We start from the raw sequence: 21,968 nt of genomic DNA, 5'->3' as shown, positions 1-21,968 counted from the left end.
GTTCAAACTTTGTATCAGTGCTGACAGAAATTAAGGAAACCTGAATAAATGGAATGATATCCCACATTCAAATAAAAATATTTCATTAACAACAATACTCAGTCAGGGACGGTGTCATGCACCTTTAATCCTGGCACTTGTGAGGCAGACTCTGTGAGTTCCAGGCCAGCCTGTTCTACAAACTGAGTTCCAGGACAGCTAGAGCTGTTACACAGAGAAACCCTGTCTCGGGAAAAAAAAAAATCAAGCCCAGCTTGAATACATGTCTTAGTTAGGGTTTCTATTGCTGCTGACCAAAAGTTGGGGAGGAAGGGGTTTATTTAGCTTACAATTCCATATTGCTGCTCCATCAAAGGAAGTCAAGACAGGAACTCAAACAGGGCAGAACCTGGAGGCAGGAGCTGATGCAGAGGCCATGGAGGGGTGATGCTTATGGGCTTGCTCCTCATGGTTTACTCAGCCTGCTCTCTTATAGAACCCAGGACCACCAGCCCAGGGTTGGAATCACCCACCATGGGCTGGGCCCTCCCGCAATGATCACTAATTGAGAAAATGCTTTACAGCTGGATCACGTGGAGGCCTTTCTTCAACTGAGGCTCCTTCTTCTCTGATGACTAGTTTGTGTCAAGTTGACACACAAAACCAGTCGTTATACTACATTTAATCTGAAATGACTCAGAAAACTAACAGAAGAGAGGCAAGATTGCTCAATGAGTTTCCATGGAATCCATGTAAAAGCATGAGAGAACTGACTCCACCAAGTTGGCCTCTGACCTCCCTAGGAATGCAGTAGTATGTGCTCCAACCCAAACACACGGAGAAAGAGGTACACATATATACACACTGCACACATGCACAATAATAAATACCTCGTGAGTTCCAGGATGGCCAGGAACACATAGAAACTCTGTCTGGGGTCGGGGAATTCTTTAAAGGGCTAGAAAGATGTCTCAGTAATTAAGACAACTAGCTGCTGCTCTTCCAGAGGGTTCAGTACATAGTGGCTTACAGCCATTTGTAACTCCAGTTCCAGAAAATCTGATACCCTCTTCTGGCCACCATGGGCACTGCATGGTTCTCACACATACATGCAAGCTAATATTCATACACATAAAAATCAAAATACAAAAAAAATTTAATAAAATATTGCAGCTGGGCACTGGTGGTGCACACCTTTAATCCCAACACTTGGGAGGCAGAGGCAGGCGGATCTCTGTAAGTTCCATGTCAGCCTGGTCTACAGATCAAGTTCCAGGACAGCTAATGCTATTACACAGAAAACAACTCTTGTCTGGAAAAACCCAAATCAAAAAACTTGCGCCGGGCGGTGGTGGCGCACGCCTTTAATCCCAGCACTCGGGAGGCAGAGCCAGGCGGATCTCTGTGAGTTCGAGGCCAGCCTGGGCTACCAAGTGAGTTCCAGGAAAGGCGCAAAGCTACACAGAGAAACCCTGTCTCGAAAAACCAAAAAAAAAAAAAAAAAAAAAAAAAAAAAAAAAAAAAAAAAAACTTGCATGAACAAAATACTGACCATGAACTCTTGATCTTCTATGACCCAAGAGCTTGGGTTACAGGAATGTGCCACCAACCCAGGCTAAATCATTTTAAGTAAATATATTTTTTTCTATAGAAGAATATTAAAATATCTTTTGATAACCAAAAACATTTTCCAGCTAGAGAGCTGAATTACTAACCAAAATATATAGTACAGGTTTCATATTAATGTTGATTATATACAATAATTTCATTATGACATTTCCTATATACATATTCTTATCATATTCATCTCCACTACCCATCCTGTTCCCTCTCAGTTCCCACTGATACCCTTCATCTTCCAAACCAGCCCCCTTTTTTTATAATTTTATTTATTTTATTTTACAATACCATTCAGTTCTACATATCAGCCACAGGTTCCCCTGTTCTCCCCCCTCCCACCCCCTCCCCTTACCCCCAACCCACCCCCCCATTCCCACCTCCTCCTCCAGGGCAAATCCTCCCCCGAGGACTGCGATCCACCTGCAAACCAGCCCCTTCTATACTTTCCAGTCTTCCCCTCCTTTCTCCCTCTCTCTCCTCACTCCCAAGAAGTTTCAGGGTGCCAGGTGGAGGATTATTTGTAGGAGCATGGGCACCTTGCCAATGGCTACACACCACTGAAGAAGAAGTCTCTCTCCCTTCTCTCAGTGAGTTAATTGGCTACAGACAAGAGGTGGTACCAATAAGCTCATCTCCCCTAGCAATCATTTTCATGGAGACCTAAGCATTCTCCCCCCACCAAAAAAAAAATGTTGACAGGTCAAACCTTCACACAGGTCTTGTGTCAGTAATCATAACTGCTGTGGAATCAAGTATGCAACAGCAGAGCCAGAGAAAGTCTCAGAGGTTAAGAGCACTTTCTACCCTTGAAAAGGACAGGAGCCATTCCCAGAAGCAATGTTGGGCATCTTATATCCCCTCCTGTAACTCCAACTCCAGGGAATCCAATGCCCTCTTCTGGTCTCCACAGGCGCCCACAAAAGTGTACATATACACAGAGATGTTAGAGCCCACTACGTTTCCTAGTGGCTGTACCCAGCAGGACTGCCTAAGAGGATGACTGGACCACGGGCCTGGGTACCAGGTGTTTGGAAGGGTCTACACTTGACTTGTAACTAGCAAGGGGGAGGTCTTTTGCTCCACCCCTTGGCATTGTTATAAATTGACCTTTGGAATAAAGTTCTGGGATAGTGGATAAGGATCCAGGCCCACCCAAGTCTATCCTGTGTTTCTCTCCCTCTCTATTTCTAACTAAGTCTCTTATTTCACAAGAGTCCCTGGGGTGAAAAAAAAATGGTGGGGGCTGGTCCCCCACAGATGGCACCTGAACAGGGACAAAGAAAAAGATAAAAAAGAAAAAAATAACCCTAGAACTTGGTGAAAGGATTGAAGGGGGCACTGTGAGTGTAGGCATGCTGATAAGGAATTGAAAAATGACGGCATCGGTATTTTATTCTTGGGTATATAGGTTAGGTGGTGAAATACTGCAAGGCTGCAGCATTAGAGTTCTATATATATAGGTTCTCTCTTTCCCTCCCTCCCTCCTCCCACCTCCTCCTTTCTTTCTCTCTCTTTCTCTCTCTCTCTTTCTCTCTCTTTGATCTATAAAAAATAAGGAAGATAGAATGTAGCAATATAGTGCAGGAAGAAATTTAGAGTTAGGTAGGAAATAGAAATATAATGTAGAAATATTAGGAAGAAAATTTAGCATAAAGATAAGCAACTAGATGGAAACTATGGGACTATGAATGCAAACTTGGGAAAATAAATCTATCTTCTTTGAGCTTTACGGGCAGAGAAAAGCTCTTCTTTGAGCTTATCGGGTAGAAGAGATTCCTATGGAAGCTTTTGGCCTGGGAACAGCTAAAATGCTAGGTCCAAGGAGCAGAAGAAAGAAATTTCCCCTGCAGCAGGCGCAGACAGAAGCAAAAATCCTCTGCTGCATCAGCAGTGCAACATCTTACCCTCAGAATTAGTTTCCTCCTGGCCGCTGAAGTCAAAGTTTAGAGAACAGAATTCTTGGGAAAATTTGCTGGTCTTTCTCTTGGGAAAAACTTAATCTCTCTCTAAACTAAAAAGCTTTTCAAAACTTTCTTTTTCAGTTTCCTTTCTGTAAGAAAAAAATTAGTTTCAGCTGGATGGGAAAGTACCCCTGAGCAAGGGCCTGATGAGAAAATGCAGATGCAGAGAAGGCAGAGAAGCCAAGCTGCGGCCGCATTGCTGCGTCAGATACACTATCTGGGGAAGGAGCAGGCCTGGACAGGACAGGGAGCTATCCAGGGGAGAAGTTTCTATCAGAGAAAGGACCTTTTGGAAACAAATGCTTTCGGTTTGCCTCACTGACCTGGAGTGAAACCCGAAGGGTTTTGCCTCAGACAATAAGCCGAAGCCTCAGCTTGTGACAAAAGCGCTCAGGAACTGGGTCAGATAAAAGACCTAATTAGAGAAGTATACCCATTAAACGGTGGCACAGACATTCTAAAGCAAGCTTAGGAAAGAAAAATCTCCCATTGCAAAAAAAACGAAGTCCTGTAAAGGGAACTGGAAAGTTTGCTAGCTTGCGGAAAGACTTTCTGGGAAATGTATCAATGCAAGTTTGAAACAATACCTTATATGGTCTAATAGCTGCGCCAATTTTTTGCTAAGAGCTTTATGGCAGTTTAATATGGGAATTTCACCCTCAGCCAAAGACTAGGCTTTACGGTAGCTTTTCTGCTGTAACAGAAACATTTGTCTGAATTATGACATAGAGAAGCTATTATGAATTTGGGTAAAGGGACAGCGTCTAATTAGAAACAGTTTACCACAGAGAGTGCAACTCTGAGGTTCCGGAGAGAGCTTGATGACTTTGTGGAGTAACATTTGTTCTGAAAATGTTACCTCTCCCTAGCAACAAATGTTACAACTCCATAGCAACATTAAATCCCAGCATTCAAAGAGCCATTGACAAATCTTCCTTCAAACTCTCAAAAACTTTTAGAATAGTATCAAAGCTGACTATGAACTCTGAACTTTAGAAATGATTTGCGTACTTCTGGTCTTAATAGTTTAGCTAACAAAATCTTTTCTAGGTGCTAAAAATATCTTATAGATGTTTGCTTTAGTGTTAAGTTAGTTCTGTTATATGTAAAGTGATAATAGTTAAGAAATCTTTAGAAATACCTTTTCTAAATCTCTTCAAGGTATTAAGAAATGTTTAGGGCTGGAGAGATGGCTCAGCGGTTAAGAGCACTCACTGGCTATTCTTCCAGAGGTCCTGAGTTCAATTCCCAGCAACCACATGGTGGCTCACAACCATCTGTAATGAGATCTGGTGCCCTCTTCTGGCATGCAGACATACATGCAGGCAGAACACTGTGTACATAATAAATCTTAAAAAAAAAAAAAAAGAAATCTTTAGGTGTTGAATAGCTCTATAGAATTTCTTTAAGACATGTAATAATAAATGGCCATGTTAGTTGTAAATGTAAGTTTAAATAAGAAGTGTATTTGCTAAGGTAGTCCTATAGAATGTAAGTAAGACTTAGGTAAGGTTTATAATAGTAAATGTAGACGTACAGAATGTAAATTTAAATAAGAAATGTAAGGCTTGAGTAGGACTTAGTTAGGGGTTGTAGAGTAGAATGTAAGTTTATTATGTAGGCTTCAATGAGACTTGGGTAAGGTTTATAAAGTAGTCCTATAGAATGTAAGTTTAAATAGGTCATAGATTTTAGTAAAAAAAAATGTAGGTTTAGAATATATAGGCTTTAGGTCTAAGGATATGAAGAGTAGGTTTTCCCAACGTGGAAAAACAATACCCATAGCAGACTTGGCAGTTCCAGAAACCACCAATAACAACAAGAAGCAGCTCCAGAGACTGCCAGCTTCAGAAAGGTGCAGCCAGGTGTCCACGGCTGAGACCCACGAAGCATCACAGCTTCTCAGGGAACTTCTCAAGAGCCAGTGCAAGCACCAGCAGCCAGGCGGTCTGGAAGCCGAGACCCTCAAGGCATCAACGCTGTGCAGGTGGCAGATGCACGAGGGTCTACAAGCTTTCTACCGAAAGAAAGCCACGGTGAAAAATGAGCAAGCTAAGCCATGAGAGAGGCGGACGACAAGCAGCAGTTTGGAGAGCCCGGCAAAGACACAGCGCTTCGGGAAAGGTGAACAGCAAGATTCTGCAGCCTGAGATGCTACACCGCGAGAAAGGCGAACAGCGGAGAGTCCAGCTGTTCTGGACTCAGGTTCTCAGGAAAGATGAACAAGGAGCAACGGAATTCGGAAACCAGACTGCTTCCGGAGGCCAAGAGCAGAGAGCTGTCAGTGCCAGATGAGCAGCTGAGGCACTCGGGAACTGCTGAGTGCTCCAGGCTGAACAGGCAGACCAGGGATCTGTGGCCAGGACCCAGTTTGCTGAGCACTTGGACCATCAGCAATGCAGGTGATAGGTTTTTCCTCCCAAAGCCAGGGTTGCTGTGGGAAGGCCACAGTTTCCGCTCATGACAGCTGAAGGAGCACTGAGCCCATGTGGCTGTGAGGGGAAGCTCTCTAGCCTGGTCCAGGAGCGGCCCAGCTGCAGAGGGCTGCAGACAGCACAGCACAGTGGTGGCTGGGAGCAGAGGTTTCAGAGAGACTTGCTTGAACTGAAAAGCTTTGGTTTGTGGGACTTTTCGTATTTGGAACTGTTTGCTTCGGAGTCATTACGACTGACAGCTGTACACAGACTTAAGGGCAGCTGACAAGCCAGGCCCTGACTATGAGCTCTCAGAGGAACTTTTAGGAATGGTACCAGAACTCTTTTTGAACTTTGGAACTTAAGAAATGAAATGGACAGTAATGATTTCATTACAATGGGACAAGTTTAAATTTGCTTATGTATAGAGACTCTATCAACGGTGATGACTTATGAACTGTTTATGTAAAAATGGAACTGCTTAAAAATGAAACTGTTTACAGAAATTTAGGTTTTCCAACTAGGCTTGAGATTTAATTTAAAATATAAAGAAAAGGGAGAGTTACTATTTCTCAGTATATTTAATTTAAAAATACTTTCGTGTTACTTGAGTGAATTAATGTTATGTTTTGTATAGTTCTACTAAGAAATTGTTCTTGAATGTAGGTTTGTAGGCTGAGAGTTGGTTTGTAGGAAGCTTAAGAGTAGGAATTATAATTTTATATACTTTTGTTTATGTTAGAATTATTATGTCAGCCTGGTGGCGGTGGCGGCAGCACATGCCTTTAATCCCAGCACTTGGGAGGCAGAGGCAGGCAGATCTCTGTGAGTTCAAGGCCAGCGTGGTCTACAGAGTGAGTTCCAGGAAAGGCGCAAAAGCTACACAGAGAAACCCTGTCTCGAAAAACCAAAAAAAAAAAAAAAATTATTATGTTAAGTTTAGTGCAGTTGCATCAAGAGTTTTTTCTTTTGAAATATAAAGAAGAGGGACTTGTTATAGCCCACTAGGTTTCCTAGTGGCTGTACCTAGCAAGACTGCCTAAGAAGTTGACTGAACCACAGGCCTGAGTACCAGGTGACTTGTAACTAGCCTAGCAAGGGGAAGTCTTTTGTCTACCCCTTGGTATTGTTATAAGGCCCACCTGAGTCTATCCTGTATTTTCTCTCTGTTTCTCCCCTCTCTATTTCTAACTAAATCTCTTATCCCGCATTTCTCAAGAGTCCCTGGAGTAAATAATGGTGGGGGCTGGTCTCCGACACACACATGTACACACATATAAAAATAAATATCTTTCGGAAAGTATAACAGTAATAGCATGTTCTGAAGACAGTATTCTATCTCACTCCACTTCTTCCAGCTTTGTTTTTTAAGTTTTATGTCTGAGTGTATATGTAAGCACACTCCCTGGAAGAACAGTGAGTCATCTCTCGAGCCCTTATTTCTAGTTCTTACATTCTGTCCAACCCCCTGTTCTGTGATGGTCTCAGATTTAGAGGAAGTGATAAACAAGTCCCTAGGCTTGTAGGCTGGGCATTCAACATTCACTTATTTCAGCACTCCTGACCTGCTGTGGCCCGCGCAGCTGGAGCACGAAATAACCGAGGTTCAACAGCACTCTAGACACTCAGTTTCAGTTCGTCAGGGAAGCAGCTCTCTTTATTAGTCCCAACATGGGCTCATATACCCCTCTAACAGCAGGAGTCAAGGAATGGTTACTCTGTATCCGTAGGCAAGCCGGACACTGTTTCCAAACAGGAAAAACCACAGGGGAACTCATCCCCAGCACCCTCCGGAATCCAACTGCACATTTTTCACACAAACAACTTAACTGGGACAGGACAAAAAAGGGCATTTAGAATTAAGGCAGCAAACTTACTACTGCTGACAGTGACCATTATAAATGGTCTTTGAGTCTTTTTAGTTACTATCACCCACAGGGGTAGGTCTGGCATGAGCACTAATCTGTGGGTATTAAGCATAATTATTCAGGTGGCAATCTGTAAAAGTGCAATGTAAATTCTGTGGGGCAGTACTCCTATCCTTCGCTGTCAGTGTATTGTATTTAGAACATTTTCTGGCTCTAAATACAATAGAACCAGAACTGTATAATTCTGGCAATAATAATCAGTGATAATACAAGAAAGTATTGAACCTGACACTAATCTGTTTCATAGCCATTAATTTCCTTGATTTTCACAAAACTCCTACAATATCTGATAAATCAATACTTTTTACAGGATAACATAATATTAGAGAAAATCTAATAATGTAACAAGTGAGTTCCTAAAAGTACTGGTACTGAGATGGCTCATCAGGTTTAATCCCTGGAATCCATACAAAGATGGAAGGAACTTGTTTGCCAAGCCTGACTGACAATGAGCATTCAATGCCCAGGGACCCACAGAACAGGAGGAGAGACCCCGTATGTACTAGCAGTCCTCTGAACCCCACATGTGGGCCCCCTATACTCACACTAAAAAAGTAAATCAATAACCATAACAAAACGTTTTTTCATCAAGGCCAGGGAGTAGCCTCAGTGGATAAAGCAGTTGCTACACAAGATAGAGAGAACCAGAGATGAGATTCCAGAACCCACATAAAAAGCTTGGCAGGTGCGGCAGCTGCTTGTAATTCCAGTATTCACATGGTAGACTAAGACATCTCTCTGAGGGAGACTGGCTACCTAGAGTAGCCAGAAATTTGAGAACTCGGGGTTCAACGAGAGACCCTGACTCAATAATTACAGTGGAGAGACATTGAGTAAGACACCTAAACATCAACTTCAGGCCTCCACAAACATGTACAATCGTGTGCATATGTGAACACACACAGGGATACACACATATATAAATATATATGCAAAATAAAAATAACTGGACAAGCAGGATGTGGTGATGTAGGCCCATAATCCCAGAACTTGGGAGGCTTGAGCTATTAATATACAGCAAACTAGAGGCAAGCCTAGTCCACAACTTAAAAAATAACAACTAGAGGATGTTTTCTTCAGTGGTGTAGCCACTAATAAGGTGCCTGTGTACCAGTAAAGGGTTCCCATCCAACTGCCAGGTGTGTCACAAACCTTTAGTCCCAGCACCTGGGAGGCAGAGGCAGGCAAAGCTGTGAGTTAGAGGCCAGCTGGGTCTATACAGGAAGTTCCAAGCCAGCCAGGATTACACAGTGGGATCCTGTCTCAAAAATAAAATAAAATAAAATCAGCAGACCATGCAAATTTGTGGGATCAACATCAGAACTCATAGGGAAACAATGAGATGAAACGCTTAAAGGTGGTGGTGCACACCTTTAATCCCAGCACTCAGGAGGCAGAGGCAGGTGGATCTCTGAGTTCGAGGCCAGCCTGGTCTAGAGTGAGTTCCAGAACAGACAGGAATGCACAGAGAAACCCTGTCTCACAAAACACACAAACAAAAACAGCACAACATTAAAAAATACCCACCAGAGAGTCAAGCATACTAGTGCACACCTATAATCCTGTCACTCAGGAAGCTGGGGAAGGAAAGTAATGTGCTCAAAGCCATTCTCTACTACACACAAGTTCAAGGCCAGCCTTGGCCACATGAAACTGTATCAAAACCAAAAAACAGTTTCAAAAAGAATACTGTATGTGGTGGCTCATAATCCCAACACTGGGAGTAAAAGGTGATGAAGGTAGACTGGACCACAGAGTGAGACCCTGTCTCAATAAATAAATAAGGAAGGCATGAACAAAAGACAAAAAAACAAACAATATAGGTTAAATATAGGATAAAGGTTTTTCTTCCTTTATCTTACGTATGTGGTGTTTTGCCTATATGTATGTCTACACACCACACTTAAACAATGCTGCAGAAGCCACAAGAAGGCATAACTGGAGTTACAGACAGTTGTGAGCTGCCATGTGGGTGCTGGGAACTGAACCTGGGTCCTCTGCAAGAGCAGCCAGTGCTCTTAACCTCTGAGCCATCTCTCCAGCCCCAAAATGATAGCAATTTTACACAATTTACACACGATCCAAAAATGCACAAGCACAGTAAGTATGAAGTATGACACTTTGCCTTGAAAACAGAAGTTTGCTTGTGGAAGTAGGCTTCAGAAGAGTTGCAGTTCATAAGTCAGGTGTGGTAGCACATGCCTGTAATCTTGGCACTCACAAGAACTTAATGGAAGAAGATAAGGGCAAGTTTAAGGCCAGAACAGACTTTACAAGGTGAGGCTCTGGCCTCCTTGCTCTACAGAGTAAGACTGTCTCAAAACAAATATTTGCAGCTTGTGAATTATTGTGAATGGTAGAAGGCTATGGTAGGCTATGGAAATTGAATGGAAAACTGTTAACATGCAGTTAGGTGTGGCGCCTAACACGGTGAACCGAGGCAGCCAGCCGGTAAATGTTTGGCAGGAATACATGTTTATGCATGTATTTTTATGCAACTCTACTCAGCTGGGTGTGGTTTTCCTGCACTTACCTAGTGCAGAAATCAACAAACGCTTTCTTCCCATAAAGGCCAGAGAATACTTCCTTTAGGCTTTGTAGACCATAAGGGGCAACCATTCAACTGTACAAGTACAAAATGGAGTTGCTACAAACACACCAGGTGGCATAAACAAACAGGCTTTTCCAAGAGAACTCTACAAAAAAAAGGGCTACAAATTGGTAGCTAGATCGGTTTGCTGACCTCTGACTCTGCAGAGGAAATCCTGCATAAGCCAAGTGTTAAATTCTGCCTTATGTTCAAATTGTTCTTTGATGTATCAATCTTTTGAAGCAAGCTAGAGACATATTTTCAAAACAAGCATTAAAATTAAATTTGGAACCTATCAAATAAATCAAAACATGTTCTGCTTTTTCATTTTATTTATTTATTTACTTATTTATTTATTTGTTGAGAAAGGGTTTTTCTGTGTAAGTCTTGGCTGTCCTGCAACTGAATTTATTTTTTTTATTTTATTTTACAATACTATTCAGTTCTACATAACAGCCACAGATTCCCTTGTTCTCTCCCTTCCTGCCCCCCTCCCCCCTGCAACTGAATTTATAGACCAGGCTGGCCTTGCACTCACAGGGACTCACCTGCCTCTGCCTCTGGGAGGCTGGGATTAATGGTGTGTGCCACCTCACCCAGCCTCAAAACACAATATACCTTCCTCACAGTAGCTGTACTAGGTAGGGGCCTGCCTGGATGCTCAGGCCTTAGCCTGGGAGGATTCCTTTCCCCCAGACAATGGCTCTGTTGCTGCCGCTAAAGGTAACTTTTACTGAATCTCTTATAGTTCTAATAAAACTCCAGATTCGAAGGCTAGGGTGAAAACCTGAGAGCTCAGAAAGTAGCAACTGGCGAAAACTTCCTCTTCACTGTTAGCAGCTGTGAACGGAGATCATCAGACCCATTCACAAGAGTAAAGAGCATTTGTAAACTAACCAAGCCACAAAGGTAACATTCAGACTGTACAACAGTTAAAACAATACTCCCCGCCCCCCCTTCACGAGTTAAAATAAGTCTAAGCTGACCTTCCTCCAAAACGAAAATGCTAACATATAGTTGTTTTGCTTTTGGTTTTTGTTTTGCCTTTCTCAAACTGCCGTTCCTCATATCTAGAATCCTCTCATAGTCTTGTCAAAATTGTGCCCATCCTCTAAGGACTAGATTGAAGTATCTACTGCATCTACAATTCTTAGTCTCCATCAGAAATGCCTTCGAATCTCGTTGGTGTAGTGATGTACACCTATAATCCAGCACTCAGGAGGCTGAGGCAAGATTATTGCAATTTAGAAGCCACCTGGGCTACAAAGTTCCAAAGAAGAGAAAGAGGGAGAGAAATAGGCAGAGGTAACAGTAGCAGCAGAAAAGACACAGTGAGTAAAATGCCTTCTCGGGCTTGAAGTGTTCATCTAAGATAGGGTGCATACTTAGTTAGCATGCTGAAGAGATCCACAGCACCAGCAAAAAGGAGGGGCTAGCTTCCTACTCCCACAGAACTCCCACTGTACCCTGTGCAGCATTTTATCACTTTTTAACTTGCTCCAAATATTTGTGTACATGTCTTATTACTTCTACCATGTGTAAAATAAGACTCATTTCTAACCATACTAATCTTTCCACCTAGATTGCCTTCTCACAGTCAAATCTTAGATGCCAACACATTCAAAACTCAAATCGACAATCTAGGGTTGTGGCCCATGCCTGGAATCCATCAGGACTTAACAGCCGGCCTCTGCTATATAAATTCAAGGCCAGCCTAGATAGAAGATTCTGTCTCATAAGATTCAATGGCAATTCCATCGAGTGTGTAAAACTACTAAAAGTCAGCATGCCTCCATTTCTGATCCTAGCACAGCCAATAAATACAGTGTCACTCTTTTAGTGACACTTTGGAACTGCTTCCTTACTCACCTCTCTCTCTCTTAATTAAGAATGCCTACCAGGGCATCAAGTCTTTTGTTTGTTTGTTTGTTTACTTATTTATTTATTTATTTGGGGAGGCAGTCTGTGCTACAGCACACATAGAGTCTTGTGTTTCAGGAGTAAAACACCAGCTTGGCCAGAAGCACCTTTAGCTGCTCAGCCAGCTTGCTGAATCGGGGTGGAGGGTGAGGGGTTGGAAGTGGGGAGGTGGAGGCATGGGAAGAAACACAGAAAACTGTATTTCACATATAGTGCCCAGCCTTGCTCCTCACTGACACTCAAGTATTAGATTAACCGGCAAAGTAGTTCCCCAAAATATAGTGTAGGTTATTGATATGCCAACACTACTGACATACCGATAATACCCTAAACAACAATTACAAGGAACAAAAAAAGAGATGGCTGGACTACAGATACCAGGAACAGGAATAGCTATTTTAAGCCAAAACTGAGAGACTTTCTCCGAGGCAGGATGTGAAAATAGTAGCTACAGGGCAAATCTCAAACAACCTTTTCCTGGGCAACAATCTTTCCCCCAGGCAGAAAGAACACCTGCCTATGGAAATAAAGGTCTTTTCAGAGGTATCATTTCAATCACAAGAGGACAAAAATACACTGGATAGAAAGTAGAACAAAATCCAGAGCCAAAATTAGCAACCTTCCAGCAAAATGGTTCTTCTTCTCAGTAAATGTCTACACATGTATGTATAGATGATATATAGCACATGAGCAACAGAACATCTGCATACAATCGAAGTTTCAGAGCAAAAAAGATGCATGTACATTGAATAAACCAACTTCCCCTCATCACGATCTTCCTTCCTATACCCCCAGAAGCAAAGCAAAGCAAATCTTAGAAAGCAGAGACGTTTCTAAAATTGGAATATCTACTACAAATTCATTCTACTAATACCAAAACATAGACCTGGAAATGAAATTTATCTATCAAGCTCATACAATCATGATAAGGTGTAGCTATGTGACTACAAAAGACAGTCAGGTTTGGGTCAGTTCACAGCAGTCCTCAAACTATTAAGACTTAGGTCCTCTTTACAATCTTAAAATGAACAAGGATCCCAAAGATTTTACTAATAAGTACTGTTGTGACGCTGAACAGAGAGACAAAAGCCTATGCTCCTACCACTTGTGAGGATGACATTGGAGCGTCACGAGCTGGAGGCCAACCCGGACAGCACAATAGTTTCAAAGCTGGCATGGGCTACACATCCATACCATGTCTCAAAAAAAATTACTTCACATGCCTACATCCGTTCAGAAATATTCTTTTCTTCTGTTTTGCTTTTTTGAGATTCTTAGCATGTTACACAGGTTTGTCTAGAACTCATAATCTTCCTGTCTCAGCCCTGAAGTAACTTAGATTACAGTTAGGCACCAGCACCCCAGCCAGAAACACTCTTTTGTATTTGTTTGTACTACACCTACTTACTTAAAGAGACTTACCATATATAACTGACAACTCAATGGCCAACTACAACAAAGGTTGCCAAAACCTAGCCTGATCAAAATCAAGGTTGAAGTTAGTGAGGTAAAGAGTGCCTTTAACGGGCTGGAGAGATGGCTCAGAGGTTGGGAGCGCTGACTGCTCTTCCAGAGGTCCTGGGTTCGGTTCCCAGCACATGGCCGGCCATCTGCAATGAGATCTAGCACCCTCTATTTGCCCAGCTAACATATATAACAAATTGGGTTACTATCCAATTGCTTGCTATCACCTTACCAGACACTTTCCAGACATTAACATCTCTCAAATCAGACAACTTCTACTTTAAGACTAGCCAACGTGGTGACACACACCTTTAATCCCAACGCTTGGAAGGCAGAGACTAGCAGATCTCTGAGTTTGAAACCAGCCTGATCTACATAACAAGTTCCAAGCCGGCCAGGGTTACACAGTGAGACCTTGTCTAAAATGGGGGCTTGGGGGTAGAGAGATGGCTCATTGGTTAAAAGCATCATATATTGCTCTTCTAGAAGATCTGAGTTCAAATCCCAGCACCCACATCAGGTGGCTCACGGCCACTTGTAACTCCAGTTCCAGGAAGATCCAACACTTCTGGCCTATGCAGGAAACACACTCATGAGCACATACCCACTCTCTCACACACACATCCACAGTATTAAAAGTAATAATATAAATTAATAAAATATAAATCAATAAATACAGAAGAACAAAAGGCTAGGTTTTGTGGCCCACCCCCATCTGCCGCTGCTGGGGCTGCTTTTGTGTTATTTCAGTTTGGACCTGGGCCTCTTTTGGGAGGCAGCTCTCACCGTGGCAGATGAGAAAAAAAAATCAAAGGAGTCCAAGCCTGAGAACAACGATCATATTAATGTGATGCAGGTCTGGGGCAGGGTGGTTCTGTGGTGCAGTGAAAGATTAAGAGGCCTACCCCCCTCGGTAAACTAATAAAAGCCTATTATGAACAGCAGGGTTTGTTAATGAGGCAGATCAGGTTCAGGGCTGATGGACAATCGACCAATGAAACAGACACACCTGCACAGTTGGAAATGGAGGCCAAAGACAGGATTGATGCACTCCAGCGACAGACAGGAGCTGGCTACTTAAAGGAGACTTCTACTTTACTCCAGAAGAGTCTCCTTTAAAAAGCCGAAAGTGGGTCCCACCACATGCTGACAGCAGTGTTCTCTAGTCTTTCATCCCCTTCCCCAGTCTGGTATTGTACATGGAGTGCTGGTGTACATGCACAAGCATGCTGGGCTGCTGCTTCTCTTTTCAAACTCGACTGTCATGTTCTGTTTTGGGTGTTATCAATGGGAATGGTCTGGGGAAGGTACTGACTGGCTCTGGGAAAATAGCCCCTCTCTCCGTTAGCAGCACGCTCATTCAGCTCTTTATAGTCCGGTTTAACACATGAACCCAACAACATGAAATTCCTTGTATACCTTGCTGGAGCAGAGAATTTTAATGTTTTCCTTTATCATTGTAAAACCAAGGACAAATTGACAACTTTTTTGTGTGTAACTGTTACATGTACGGCAATCTGAATTTCAGCAGGGGTAAATTACTCTTGGAAAAAAAATAAGAGTTTTCCCTTCAAGTCAAGCAGTAACAGCTGGGGAAGTAAGTGGTACAGTACTTGCCTAGCATACGAAAGGCCCTGGGCTGGGTCCCCAAGACCGGGTGGAGGTTATAACACATTATCAGCTGTCGGCATTCCAAATAATCAGCTGGCATAAGGATTAGAATGACAAGTTCTATCAAATCTCTGTACCACCAATTCTCTCAATAGCAAGATCTCAACACCAATATAAGTTTATTAGTTGATCAGCTGTTCATTTTCCATAATCCCATGTTTAAAAATAAAACAGCTGGGCAGGTGGTGGCGTATGCCTTTAATCTCAGCACTTGGGAGGCAGAGGCAGGCGGATCTCTGAGTTCCAGGCCAGCCTGGGCTACAGAGTGAGTTCCAGGAAAGGCACAAAGCTACACAGAGGAAACCCTGTCTCAAAAAAACTAAATAAATAAATTAATTTGATTAAATAAAAAATAAAATAAAACAGCTTCTGGGTGTGGTGTTGCACACTTTTATTCCTAGCATGCAGGAGACAGAGGCTTCTCTGTGTAGACCTGGCTCTCCTGGAACTCACTCTGTAGACCAGGCTGGCCTTGAACTCACAGAGGTCCACCTGCCTCTGCCTCCTGAGTGCTGGGATTAAAGGCGTGCGTCACCACCGGCAATTAAAGGAATTCAATCCCAGCACTTGAGAGGCTGAAGGAGGAGACTAGTCATTAATAACAAGCCACCCTAGACTATCACCTGAGTTCAAGGCTTTGGGCCATATACTGAGACCTTGGCTCAACTAAAAATAAAACAGAACACAAACTGAGTTAAGACTGGGTAGAATCCCAGCTCCACTAATTACAAGTTGTAAAACTTCAATCAAGTTGTTTCCATTTCCTCACCAGCAAAATGGGGAAGATGAAGTTGTATTCTGAAAATTAATCTCAACTCTACAAGCTGGGTCTTGTAGGCTTCAACACTTAAGAGCTCCTGTAGAAAACCAGAGTTTGGATGCTGGCACCCATTGTCAGGTGGTTCACAACTGCCTGTAATTCCAGCTTAAAGGGACCCAATACCCTCTTTTCTGGCCTTGTGCTTGAGTAAGAATGGCCCACATAACTCATATATTTGAATGTTTAGTCATCAGGAAGTGACACTATTTGAGAAGCAGTAGGTGTGGCCTTGCTGCCTCCATGCCAGGCCCAGTTTCTATCCTGCCCCTCCCCCACCTCTGCTCCTGGGTCTAGCACCAACCATGAGTACTGACATGCTCCCACCATAATGGACTAACTCTCTGAAACTGTAAACAAGCCCCCCAATTAAAGAGTTGCTGTGGTCATGGTGTCTCTTCACAGCAATAGAACAGTGTTGGCACTGGCCACTCTTCCGGAGGACCCAGATTCAATTTCCAGCGTCCACATGACAGCTTACAACTGTCTGTAACTCCAGTTCCAGGGGATCTGACACCCTCAAACAGATATACATATAAGCAAAACACCAATTCACATGAAATAAAAATAAATAGAATCTTAAAAAAAATAAGTTAGTACCAGAGACTGAGGTTTTGCTGTAACAGGCCCAACCATCCTGTTTTTGGAGGAATATGAAAGACTCTGGACTAAAAAAAATCAGTTGGAAACTTTTAGAAGGACTTAATGGGCCACTCGGAGCTTGGAAGACAATGCTCAGGGAGATGGATTTGATCTGTGAGAGCCCAGCTCAAGAAGTTTCAGAGGAGAAGAGTTATTAGTAAGTAAGTGGCCTAGAGACCATTCATTCTTGTGAAATTTTGGCAAAGAATGTGGGTACTTTTTGCCCTTGTCCTAAAAATCCGCCTGAAGATAAACTGAAGAGTTTTAGATTAACGTCATTAGCAGAAGAGATTTCAATTGACCATACTGACCTAGTGTGGGTTATTAGTAATCACTCTTAGACATATCCATAATCAAAAGGAGCAAGCTGGACAAAAAAAGAAACACAAAATGGACAGTTTAAGGGGAAAGGGGGCACCAGGAAATGTAATGAGGTATGTGATCAAGGAGATAAAAAGCTAAAAAAAAAGCCTGGTGCTAAAGGACTAAAGGGAGCGGTGACCTCAGGGCAAGCCCCCGCCTAGCTAAGCTTCCAACCTGTGAAAGGAGTTAAAGAAACATGTAAGCAGTGAAGGAACCATCAAAAACAGACAGCTGATGAACATGGAATTGAAGGAGGGGACCATGTTCCAGCCCCATCAAGCAGCAGAACATGGCAGCTTGGGCCACATGGTTCTGGCTTAAGAGCCAAGGATAAAAGAAAGAGGTTACAGAATCTCCCTTCACAACTAAGGAAAGCCACTGAGGCGAGGAATGCATCGGAGATGTCCCTGCATGGAGGTCTAGAGAGGCCATTGCATGAGGCTGTGAAGGTGAAGCCTGAATGACCTTGGAGACCCCAAAATGTTGGAGATGCCAGATTGTGGGATACCTGCAGAGGAAAGCTGCTAACAGGGAGTGGAACCAGCCCAAGACAGAGAAGTGTGTTGCAGTCAACCAAGCTGAAAGGAGTTGGAGATCCCAGAAGAGTGCTCCTCACCACGATGATAATGAACTAAACCTCTGAAACTGTAAGCAAGCTCCCAATCAAACGTTTCCATCAGAGTTGCCATGGTCATGGTGTCTCTTCACAGGAACAGAACAGTGCCTAAGACTGGCCTCCTCCTGCACCCGCACACATGTATACGTATATACACATACAAACACATAAATTAAGATATACCTTTAAAATAAAAACAGCACGGCCTGCCATGATGGCTCAGTGGATACAGGTGTTTGCTGCCGAGACTAGGGACCTGAGTTCTAGCCCCTGCATCCACATGGTAGAAGGGGAGAATGCTCTCTGACTCCTGTAGGTCTCACACATACACATACACTAAATAAATGTAACTTTAAATTCGTTAATTATGCAAGGACAACAAGTACTCAATTTTAGTTATGATTATTATCACCACCAGGATCTAAAAAAAAAACCCTCAAGACTATCAAAAATAAATAAATAAATACAACCCCAGCATAATGTGATATGCATAATTTCTTTATGCTAAAGAAAGGGAGAGAAGCCTCCTGAGGTGGTTATGCCAATTACTATGTAGTAGTCCGAGATACTGGAAAAACTGAGGCAGGAAGATCTACTGTGCCTAGGAATTAAAGAGCAGCCTGGTCAATACAGTTTCAAAATAAAATGCACAAAGAGGCCTGGGAGGTGCAGCTCAGTAGGAGAGCAATAGGTTAGCATGCACAAGGCTCTAGTTCATTCCCCAGCACTGCAAAGAGAACAACAGGATAGCTCAGTTGGTAGCATGCTTACTTAGCATGCACAAAAGTCCTGGGTTCAATCCCCTAGCCCAGCAAAACCCAGGATAGTGACATGTAATGCCAGCTCTGGGAAGTTTATGATCATCCTTCACTACGCAGTTCAAAGCCAGTTTTGTTTACATGAGATCCTGTCTCAAAAAAAAAAAGAAAGAAAGAAAAGAGAAAAGAAAAGAAGAAAATCCAAGTACATCCTATGTATTTTTTTTTCCTTTTGATACAGTCTTAGGATATCGACCAGGCTGGACTTGAACTTCTGAGATCCTAGATTGTTTTGCCTCAGCCTCTTTTTCCGTAGAGGCTACAGGCAACACCTATGTTTTCTGTTTGGGAATTTTTAGTTTCGAGTCAGGCTGGCTTCAGATCCTTGAGTCTCCAGCTTCACCTTCCACAAAGGCAAAACTATGGTTTTAAATACAGACAACTAAGTAAGAAACTAAGTAAAATGTAGAAATCACATAGAACTGTAAGGTACACCATTTGAATAAATAAACACGAATGCCTGATAATAACCAGCCAATATTTCCCAATACCCCATAAATAAAGATTTGCTTTACTTGAGCCAATTAACACAAACTCATAAAGCAAGGCAATGATCGCTACACAACTAAGGGCCTGTATTTTAAGAACTAAAGTATATTTTCCCTAAGTAAAGAGAGCATCTATGTGCTGTTTGTTAATGTAGAAAATAGGCTGGTAGTCTCGTTCTCAAATTCTACAATCTAAAGTGCTCTAAAAACATGCTGTCCTAGTAGTAACTCAAAGGCACATTTTGCCAACTACAAATGCAATTATGATCCACGCTACCTGCAATTTTATTTTGCCACTAGGCACCAAACACGCATCTCATCTGAGTAGAAAAATCACTTCATTCACTGTTAGGATGCAAAGTCAAATATCAAACTGCCCACAAAACAAGGCATCTACATAAAAGCGGCATACATTTCAGATTAACTACTCAAAACTGTCAAGAAGCAAATCGAAAACGCGTGAAAAACAACCTGAATCTAATAAACGTTTGACTGGTAAGATATGGCCTGCCGGCCACAGCTACCTTTGCAATAAATCTTACTTCTGGTGAATCCCCGTTAACCGGCTCCCCATCCCTCGTGGAACAAATAAAAACATGATCTAACTACTTCTCGGAATCTGCCCCAAACGCGGGGAAAACAACTGATGTCCCACTAAAAACCGGACTTGGCCAAAAGTAGTATGCCGGGGTTCTCAGAAAGCAAAAGCATTAGCCTGCCCTCCTCCCCCGCCGCCGCCCGGGGAAAAAAAAAATCCCAGGATACCCCTCCAGGATCTGGAGTGAGAAAGAAGCTCAATACCTTTCGAGAGACCGTTTTTGCACCACCACCCCACCACCCCGAAAGCTCTCCTCCCAGAGCTGCGGGGAGCCAAGGATTTCCCGTGGCAACCGCCTTTCGAGCGAGCTAGTCCCAGAATCTCACTTCCTCCCGCCGCCCCTCCCCCTCCTCCCCCCTCCCCCTCCTTCCCCACGCAGTCGCTAGGCCCAAAGATTAGGAAGAATGACCACAAGCGCCCAGCGCCCGCGACTCTCCGGCCTCAACGCTGCAGGCACGGAGGCGTGAGCCGGGCAGAGGCTCCCGACTCCGCGGCGGCGGGAGGTGGAGAAGGCAAGGCGCACCGCAGGCCGCCCCCGACACACACCCCTAGCCCCGTAGGGGCTCCCCACCGCACTCCCCCAGCCCCGCTCACCTAGAGGGAAAACGTTGCCGCTGACCGCGAAGCCGCGCGCGGGCCTAGGGCACCTAGCGCACGTCTTTGCAAACACCCCACTCGAGGGGAAGGCTCCCGGGAGCAGACCGCCGGGGCCCGTGACAAGGGCTTGCGTTTTACCTCATGGGCTCAGCGGTCATGTTTTTGGCTCGAACGCCTGCTTGGCTTCGGCAACCCTTGGGTACCGTTCCTCGTTCCCCAGCGCCCGATCCCGAACGAAAAGTACTGGACTCTTAGTAGTCACCGCAGCAGGTGCTGGATCCTCCCCGCAGCTCAAAGGCCGCTACCGCTGCCGCCGCCGCAGGAGCCGCGGAAACAAAGCGACGCCGCCGCGGACGCCATTTTGTTGGGCCGAGGCTCGAGCAGGAGAATTGGCGCGTCCTCCCTCTTCCTCTTTCCGTCAACTATTGGCCACCTCTGCCAGAGCTCAGTGTCTTATTGGCTACGGGAATTCACCTTCTTTGGGGGCCTGTTGCTAAGGCGGTCGACGTCATTTGATCCCCTCCACCTTTTCATAGTGGGGTTCAGTTCATTCCCAGCTGACCTCAAAGTACCAGGGATGCATCTTGACTTTATCCTGAAAACGCTCCTTTGGTCCATCCTCTTTACCTCCATCTAATTGGCGAAACAGCACCCCATTTACGTTTATTGAGAATTTACTATATGTCGACCTCTATACAGATCCTTTATCTGAATTATCTCATACAATGCTTGTACCCCCCAAAGTAGGCGGACCAACAATTTTCTGGGTGAGGAAACCAAAGCACAAATTCCACATTCAACCAAACACTCGATCTGGAGAAAGAAGAAAAAAAAAAGACATACACTCTGTGCTTTTTGGAACACAAGGCTTTGTGTATCCTAAGTAAATACTGTATCAATGAGCTAGCTACATCCTCAACCCCATGCTCTTAATCATTACTCTATAAGCCACCCAAAATATATTTTCTTTCCTTTATTTTGTAATACCCTCGATTTCTCTCATATATGTTTTATGTATAATATTAACTGGCTGACATGCTTACACATATGTACATTTTTACCTTTTGGGGGAAGGAAGTGAGAAAGGATCTCACGATGCAGTCCTGGCTAGGCTGCAGCTCACAATGTAGACGAGGTTGACCTCAAACTTGCAATGACCTTGCTGCCTCCCAAGTGCTTAGAAGACAGATGTGCCCCGTCACACTTATGGATACTTATAGATACTTAAATGTATATGATCAGCAAGACATTGGCATACAATTCTTTTGATACTGAACAAACTTGAAACTGTTACACACAGAGCAGCCGTTACTTCAAGCTGATGTGATTGGGGGTATAGCCCACAAGCCAACCTATCTAAATCTTTTTTCTCATTTCATTCTTCATTCATAATCTCTGCAAATCACAAATCAGTTTTCTAAATTAGCAGTTTCCAATTTTGTGCCCACATTTATTCTGCAGCACATGTTCATTCTATTTATT

General features: G+C 43.4%; 1 protein-coding gene and 1 pseudogene across 17 annotated transcripts in view; one reads left to right on the top strand and one right to left on the bottom strand.

Moving 5' to 3' along the window:
- Atrx (ATRX chromatin remodeler) overlaps positions 1 to 21,299 on the bottom strand; it is a 180,666-nt gene extending 159,367 nt beyond the window's left edge. For 6 of the 17 annotated variants that reach the window (XM_076562560.1, XM_076562562.1, XM_076562563.1 and 3 more), the window contains exon 1: positions 20,484 to 20,882. Coding sequence is in view for 5 of the 17 variants with exons in the window: in XM_042269321.2 (XP_042125255.1) it covers positions 20,625 to 20,644 (20 nt within the window). In the remaining 12 variants the exon portion in view is untranslated. Of the gene's footprint in view, positions 1 to 20,483 lie in introns of all 17 variants that reach the window. The other 11 variants (XM_076562561.1, XM_076562564.1, XM_015986246.3 and 8 more) reach the window with 5 other exon arrangements.
- On the top strand, positions 10,279 to 14,995 carry LOC102908710 (small ubiquitin-related modifier 2 pseudogene; annotated as a pseudogene).
- Positions 21,300 to 21,968: the final 669 nt, after the last annotated feature.

Source organism: Peromyscus maniculatus, chromosome X (genome assembly GCF_049852395.1).
Source record: "Peromyscus maniculatus bairdii isolate BWxNUB_F1_BW_parent chromosome X, HU_Pman_BW_mat_3.1, whole genome shotgun sequence".
NCBI classification, from domain to species: domain Eukaryota; kingdom Metazoa; phylum Chordata; class Mammalia; order Rodentia; family Cricetidae; genus Peromyscus; species Peromyscus maniculatus.
Note: the sequence above shows the minus strand (reverse complement) of the source record. Positions and strands in the feature narration are given on the sequence as shown.